General features: G+C 35.7%; 2 protein-coding genes across 4 annotated transcripts in view; both read right to left on the bottom strand.

The window, feature by feature from the left end:
* Positions 1-1152: 1152 nt before the first annotated feature.
* On the bottom strand, positions 1153-3050 carry LOC143744069 (uncharacterized). 2 transcript variants are annotated; one of them, XM_077235458.1, is made up of 2 exons: positions 1837-3050; positions 1153-1454 (listed from the first exon to the last, which is right to left on the bottom strand). In XM_077235458.1, exons 1-2 carry the CDS (start codon positions 3048-3050, stop codon positions 1370-1372), a joined length of 1299 nt encoding a protein of 432 aa, XP_077091573.1. In that variant the 3' UTR covers positions 1153-1369. The 2 variants fall into 2 exon arrangements, with proteins under 2 accessions (XP_077091573.1, XP_077091574.1); XM_077235459.1 differs by having other exon boundaries at positions 1153-1545.
* Positions 3051-3172: 122 nt separating this feature from the next.
* tmem38b (transmembrane protein 38B) overlaps positions 3173-7655 on the bottom strand; it is a 27759-nt gene continuing 23276 nt past the window's right edge. For both annotated transcript variants that reach the window (XM_077235464.1, XM_077235465.1), the window contains exons 5-6: positions 5467-5584; positions 3173-4010 (exon numbers count right to left, since the gene is read on the bottom strand). In XM_077235464.1, the coding sequence (XP_077091579.1) occupies positions 3789-4010; positions 5467-5584 (340 nt within the window). In that variant the 3' untranslated portion in view covers positions 3173-3788. The remainder of the gene's footprint in view (positions 4011-5466; positions 5585-7655) is intronic.

Below are 7655 nucleotides of genomic sequence, written 5' to 3' on the forward strand. Positions count from 1 at the left end.
CTATTAGCAACATGCAAGCAATGTATTAAATCATGCTATCAACATATCACGTTAGCATTATGTTAAAACATGCTAATAATGTTAAATCATGCTACTACTACATTTTTTGACTTTCTCTGAGAAAAATCTTTAAAACTTCAAGCTTTTCAAAGTTATTTGTAACTTTCAGACCTGGCTTTGTCAGGCCAACATCAATGTTTGTTCACAAACTTTACTCATCTAGTTAGTTTTTAGAATGTCGTGTCGTTCATAAGACACTGAAAAAGACGCGAGTGCAGCGACTAAAGACGTCAGTCTAGCGCACGTTTACATTGAAAATCAGTGGGAAGGTAGCGCAGTGGGGTGTAAAAAGCCTTAATCCAGCGTGTGGCACATGATGATGACATCATAAAGGACAACAGAAGTAAAATCTCCCGCTCATTCCGTCAGAAAGCTGTTGTTGGCACGGCAACGCTCATTCCTGGCAGAGCTAATTCCCGCCGCGGGCCGTTTGGAAATCCTTGACGATATTAGGCGGGAATAATTGAGATGTTGATTGCTCCTTCACACCAGTAAATGAGATTATGTACCGCTGATCGCTCATTAACAAACCTAAAGCATGATTATGAAAATCACTTCCTGCTGTCTGGAATACATATTCCATAGAGTCATATTCCATTACATAAATCAGACAGATACAATAAAACACAATCCAATTTCTGCAGAGCATGTCATTTGAAATAATGATGATTCATATAAAACTACATTTGTAAATCTTTTTAGTTTGTTCCAACTTAAATTTGACATTCGTCTATCTTTTTTTAAATGTTGCTACTTGTTTCAGAACGTTCACAATATGTAACATTTCCCATAATGTTTGAAGAATGACACAATGGAATGTTCCATTACTGTTCAAAGAACATTCAGAAATAACGTTTTCATAACTTAGTATGAATAGCAAAACGTTATAAACTTATATAAAATTTCAGAATTACGTTTTAGGCTTATCATTTTTGCAGCTCCAGTCATGAACATTCACTTAAATCACTTAAACATCAATAAAAGAGCATTTTCACCAGTTAACCTGGACTTTCCAGTGCATTTCATCACTCATTATTCAACGTTTTTGCAGAGAAACGTTGATGTTTTTCGCACAGACAACTAACAGACGAGTCAGACCCAGTGAATTATATTATTTCTGCATTCAAAACGTACCGTAAAACATGTTCCAGCATTCCACTTCGAGTGATTGCATTCATAAATGCATTATAAATTATATAAAATATATTATCATAGTCATTGCAGGATAGAATAGAGTACAATTTTCTGTGAAGCACTTCAGAATAACAAATATGTACAAGACATTCAGATAAAAAGAGCATTCGTGAATTTAAAAAAAATCATCAGCAGGAATCGTGTAGAAAATGTTCACACACAGGAAAACCGTCTCTTTCCTCCTCAATCTTTCTTTCATCCTCAATCTTTCTTTCCTCCTCAATCTTTCTTTCATCCTCAATCTTTCATTTGTCCTCAATCTTTTCTTTCCTCCTCAATCTTTCTTTCATCCTCAATCTTTCTTTCGTCCTCAATCTTTGATTCGTCCTCAATCTTTCATTCGTCCTCAATCTTTCATTCGTCCTCAATCTTTGATTCGTCCTCAATCTTTCATTCGTCCTCAATCTTTCATTCGTCCTCAATCTTTCATTCGTCCTCAATCTTTCTTTTGTCCTCAATCTTTCATTTGTCCTCAATCTTTCTTTCCTCCTCAATCTTTCATTTGTCCTCAATCTTTCATTTGTCCTCAATCTTTCATTCGTCCTCAATCTTTCTTTCATCCTCAATCTTTCTTTCATCCACAATCTTTCATTTGTCCTCAATCTTTCTTTCCTCCTCAATCTTTCTTTCATCCTCAATCTTTCTTTCGTCCTCAATCTTTGATTCGTCCTCAATCTTTCATTCGTCCTCAATCTTTCATTCGTCCTCAATCTTTCTTTCGTCCTCAATCTTTCATTCGTCCTCAATTTTTCATTCGTCCTCAATCTTTCATTCGTCCTCAATCTTTCTTTTGTCCTCAATCTTTCTTTTGTCCTCAATCTTTCTTTCGTCCTCAATCTTTCATTTGTCCTCAATCTTTCATTCGTCCTCAATCTTTCATTCGTCCTCAATCTTTCTTTTGTCCTCAATCTTTCTTTTGTCCTCAATCTTTCTTTCGTCCTCAATCTTTCTTTCGTCCTCAATCTTTCATTCGTCCTCAATCTTTCATTCGTCCTCAATCTCAATCTTTCTTTCATCCTCAGTCTTGCATTCGTCCTCAATTTTTCATTCGTCCTCAATCTTTCATTCGTCCTCAATCTTTCATTCGTCCTCAATCTTTCATTCGTCCTCAATCTTTCTTTCGTCCTCAATCTTTCATTCGTCCTCAATCTTTCATTCGTCCTCAATCTTTCATTCGTCCTCAATCTTTCATTCGTCCTCAATCTTTCATTCGTCCTCAATCTTTCTTTCATCCTCAATCTTTCATTTGTCCTCAATCTTTCATTCGTCCTCAATCTTTCATTCGTCCTCAATCTTTCATTCGTCCTCAATCTCAATCTTTCATTCGTCCTCAATCTTTCATTCGTCCTCAATCTTTCTTTCATCCTCAATCTTTCATTCGTCCTCAATTTTTCATTCGTCCTCAATCTTTCATTCGTCCTCAATCTTTCATTCGTCCTCAAACTTTCATTCGTCCTCAATTTTTCATTTGTCCTCAATCTTTCTTTTGTCCTCAATCTTTCTTTCGTCCTCAATCTTTCTTTCGTCCTCAATCTTTCATTCGTCCTCAATCTCAATCTTTCTTTCGTCCTCAATCTTTCTTTCGTCCTCAATCTTTCTTTCGTCCTCAATCTTTCATTCGTCCTCAATCTCAATCTTTCTTTCGTCCTCAATCTTTCATTCGTCCTCAATCTCAATCTTTCTTTCGTCCTCAATCTTTCATTCGTCCTCAATCTTTCATTCGTCCTCCATCTTTCATTCGTCCTCCATCTTTCTTTCGTCCTCAATCTTTCATTCGTCCTCAATCTTCCTTTCATCCTCAATCTTTCTTTCGTCCTCAATCTTTCATTCGTCCTCAATCTTTCTTTCGTCCTCAATCTTTCTTTCGTCCTCAATCTCAATCTTTCTTTCGTCCTCAATCTTTCTTTCGTCCTCAATCTTTCATTTGTCCTCAATCTCAATCTTCTTTCGTCCTCAATCTTTCTTTCGTCCTCAATCTTTCATTCGTCCTCAATCTTTCTTTCATCCTCAGTCTTGCATTTGTCCTCAATCTTTCATTCGTCCTCAATCTTTCTTTCGTCCTCAATCTTTCTTTCATCCTCAGTCTTGCATTCGTCCTCAATCTTGCATTCGTCCTCAATCTTTCATTCGTCCTCAATTTTTCATTCGTCCTCAATTCTTCATTCGTCCTGAATCTTTCTTTCGTCCTCAATCTTTCTTTCGTCCTCAATCTTTCATTTGTCCTCAATCTCAATCTTCTTTCGTCCTCAATCTTTCTTTCGTCCTCAATCTTTCATTCGTCCTCAATCTTTCTTTCATCCTCAGTCTTGCATTCGTCCTCAATCTTTCATTCGTCCTCAATCTTTCATTCGTCCTCAATCTTTCTTTCATCCTCAGTCTTGCATTCGTCCTCAATCTTGCATTCGTCCTCAATCTTTCATTCGTCCTCAATTTTTCATTCGTCCTCAATTTTTCATTCGTCCTCAATCTTTCTTTCGTCCTCAATCTTTCTTTTGTCCTCAATCTTTCTTTCGTCCTCAATCTTTCTTTCGTCCTCAATCTTTCTTTTTGGCGTTTTCGGCCTCTTCCGGGTTTCTTTGGTCCGTGTTGGCGCTCTTCTGATCAGAAATCGAGCTATTTTTCGGGGTTTGATCTGAACCCTGGGTCGAGTCAGTCAGGGGTGAAAAGGTCAGAGGTCGAACAAACAGAGTCTTGTAGAGGACAGACTCCAGCGATGAGAATGGATACGACGAAGAACCCATCATCATCATCCGCATCTGAAACCACAGAGATTAGATCATAACTCTATTCTGAACACACGCATACAGATCATAACTCTAATCTGAACACATGCATAAAGATCATAACTCTATTCTGAACACATGCATAAAGATCATAACTCTATTCTGAACACATGCATACAGATCATAACTCTAATCTGAACACATGCATACAGTACAGTTATTCTTTAATAATCGACTATGGGTTGAAAATAATCCTTTATTTAAACAACTTCAATTTGATGATCGCATCATAAAGTAAGTGCCTGAAAAACGCGAATATTGTTTAATTCAATACATTTTCCCCAACCTTTAATTTAATGCCCAACAAAATAGACTTTAGAATATAGAATATTTTTCTAATTCTAATGCTCTTTAATGTGATATGTTGTTTGTATTCTATTCTTGCAGTTCTGCAATTAAATAAGTGATAAGATTCTGACGTATTGCACAAACACATACTTGTGCGCTCCCCTTTAAATCACGAAATATGCGTTGGATTCTGAATATTATGACAGTTCTTCTTTGTTTAGAACGCGGAAGTGTGATAAAGGCCTGTACTAATAATTCTACATGTGAAACAAAGATCTGGAAGGTCAAATGGTGAGAGAGCGTTTCCGAGCTCACAGAAGAACTCAAGATGTGCCGTCAGTCTCGCTGAAGAACTTCACTCTTTTTAAAGCAGAATGATGCAATTACATGAAAATGATGCAAAAAACGTGCAAGAGCGTCAGGACAGCTGCGGATCATCATCACTACTGAAGGGAAAAGACACGAGAGGAACACGGTTCATGAGCTTTAGCGGCTCGTTCGGTACATTCACCCAAACGTCTGTCTAATTAAAACAACATCAATCAAACATCAGCCTCGTTTGGCTTGAAAACGAGCAGCGAATGCACTGCCAATAATGTTTGAAGATATAGTGTGTTAAAACTAAAAGTCACATGATCATGTTTGATTCAGTAAATGGATTCCTGTTATACATGCAGTTATTTTTCTATTCTAATCCTATTTTGCATTTCAGTCTAATCAAATTTACTCAACACAACAAAAAGTTGTCGCAGGTTGTGTGCAGTGTATTGTGGGATAGTTTCTCATGCAGAGTTTGCTTTTGCATGGGTTTTATTTAGTGCTGGCAAATCCATTAATCGTGATTAATCGCATCTAACATAAAAGTTTGTAAATATACAGTACACTGCAGTTCAAAAGATTTTGATCAGTAAGATTTTTAAATAGGTCTCTTATGCTCACCAAGGCCGCATTTATTTTATTAAAAATATAAAAACAAAAAAAACAGTAATATTGTGAAATATTATTACAATTACAATGTTAAGTATTTTCTGCTCGCCAAGGCTGCATTTATTTGATGAAATTTAAATTTGATGAAATATTATTCATGCATTAGATTCATGACACCCAGAGATGTATTATTTCAGTCTGAATATTAACAAACCTTATTGGTGACGATGAAGAGTGTGTAGATGAAGATCATATGGTGTGTTTGTATCGGGAGGAACCGGCACTGCTGGAGCGAGAACAGAACCGATCCCAGCAAGGTGACCTTGGTCGGGCTACACACACACACACACACACACACACACACACACACACACACACACACACACACACACACACACACACAGGTCAAAGGTCACACAAGGACGAGGAGTTCAGTGGGTATTAAATATAACAGCTCTGAGATTCTAAAACACATAATTAACACACGTCTGCGACACACATTCAACATTAATGTGTCGAGTTTGACGTCACTCTGCAACTACAGCAGTGGCCAACAGTGGCCTAGGAAAATGGTGTATATATACACACACACACATATATATATACACACAAATATATATATATATATATACTACCAGTCAAAAGTTTTGGATCTGTAAGATTTTTAATGTTTTTAAAAGAAGTCTATTCTGCTCACAAACGCTGTATTTATTTGATAACAACAAAAAACTGTAATATTGTTAAATATTATGACAATTTAAAATAACTGTTTTCTATGTGAATATATAGTAAAGTGTAATTTATTCCTGTGATCAAAGCTGAATTTTCAGCATCATTACTCCAGTCTTCAGTGTCACATGATCCTTCAGAAATCACTATAATATGATGATTTGATGCTCAAGAAACATTTATGATTATTATCAGTGTTGAAAACAGTTGTGCATAAAATCATCATATTATAGTGATTTCTGAAGGATCATGTGACACTGAAGACTGGAGTAATGATGCTGAAAATTCAGCTTTGATCACAGGAATAAATTACACTTTACTATATATTAAAAATAGAAAACAGTTATTTTAAATTGTCATAATATTTAACAATATTACTGTTTTTTTGTTGTTGCATTTTTAATCAAATAAATGAAGCCTTGGACTTCTTTTAAAAACATTAAAAAATCTTACAGATCCCAAACTCTTGACATGTAGTGTATATAATACTACAAATGATATTCACATTTTTCATGTACCATAACGGACTCTGCAAGTCGATTTTTTTTTCTGATCAAAATAAGATGAGTGTTTTCTTCTGTACATAAATGCAGTGAAATCCCTCTGGTCTCCTGCGTTCTTCCACACAAACCTTTTTAAATGCCACTCGCACAAAAACCATGACAACAAGTGTCGGCTGAAGATGAGAAGAAATCAATCCAGAAGCCAATTATTCCACCTGTGCATTATGGGACCGAACGCTATTATTCAGAAAGAAAGAGACTCTGGACACGAAATGCACAACGAATAAGAGACGCTAGAGAGACTCCAGCGCCAGTCATCAAAAACTCAATCAATAATGCAAAACACTTCAAACTGCTTTATAACATCAACATGTAAATTAATTAACAGAGAAATAGTGAATTTCCTTTATGAGACGGTTCACATCTGTCTGTCATACTGGAGAACCGTAATGGCATTTACAGTAGACTAGGACGGGGTTAGAAATATCGAATCTCTTTTTGATGAATCAATATTTTAGTCTGAGCTGTGTGACATTATTTGTAGCACCAGCCAGCATTAGTTCAGAGAGATTTTTGTTCTTTGAGAAAATTTACATCCATTCACATAAATTGGATTCTATATTGAACTCTAGGGTTCTTGTCTCAATTTTAAAGAACCTTTATGCCACAAAGGTTTAATGGGGTTCTCTATAGAAGTCTAGGGTTCTGGTCTCAATTTTAAAGAACCTTTATTGCAAAAAGTTAAAATTGGGTTCTATATAGTACTCTACGTTTCTTGTGTCAATTTTAAAGAACTTATATGCCAAAAAAGTTAAATGTGGTTCTATATTGAACTCTAGGGTTCTTGACTCAATATTAAAAAAAGTTTATGCCAAAAGATTCAATGTGGTTCTATATAGTACTCTAGGGTTCCTAACTCAATTTTAAAGAACCTCTAAGCCAAACAGTTTAAATTGGGTTCTATATAGAACTCTAGGGTTCCTAACTCAATTTTAAAGAACCTCTAAGCCAAACAGTTTAAATTGGGTTCTATATAGAACTCTAGGGTTCTTGACTCAATTTTTAATCAAAATGAACTGAATTAGGATCAAATCACAAGCTTATGAACTGAAATTTAATCGACTCAAATTTGTGTACACCCCTAAATTAGACACTGTCTATCTATTTTAAA

This window comes from Siphateles boraxobius, unplaced genomic scaffold (genome assembly GCF_051911475.1).
Source record: "Siphateles boraxobius isolate OS27281-9 unplaced genomic scaffold, OSU_SipBor_1 192, whole genome shotgun sequence".
Classification (NCBI taxonomy): Eukaryota; Metazoa; Chordata; class Actinopteri; order Cypriniformes; family Leuciscidae; genus Siphateles; species Siphateles boraxobius.

What these genes read in the sequence shown, in the direction of transcription:
- LOC143744069 (XM_077235458.1), bottom strand. Translation starts at nt 3,050, where the DNA reads ATGAAAGGAAGATTGAGGACGAATGAAAGATTGAGGACGAAAGAAAGA. An exon ending in TTGAGGACAAATGAAAGATT is followed by an intron (nt 1,455 to 1,836) that starts GTGGATGAAAGA and finishes AGAAAGATTGAG; the next exon opens with GATGAAAGAAAGATTGAGGA.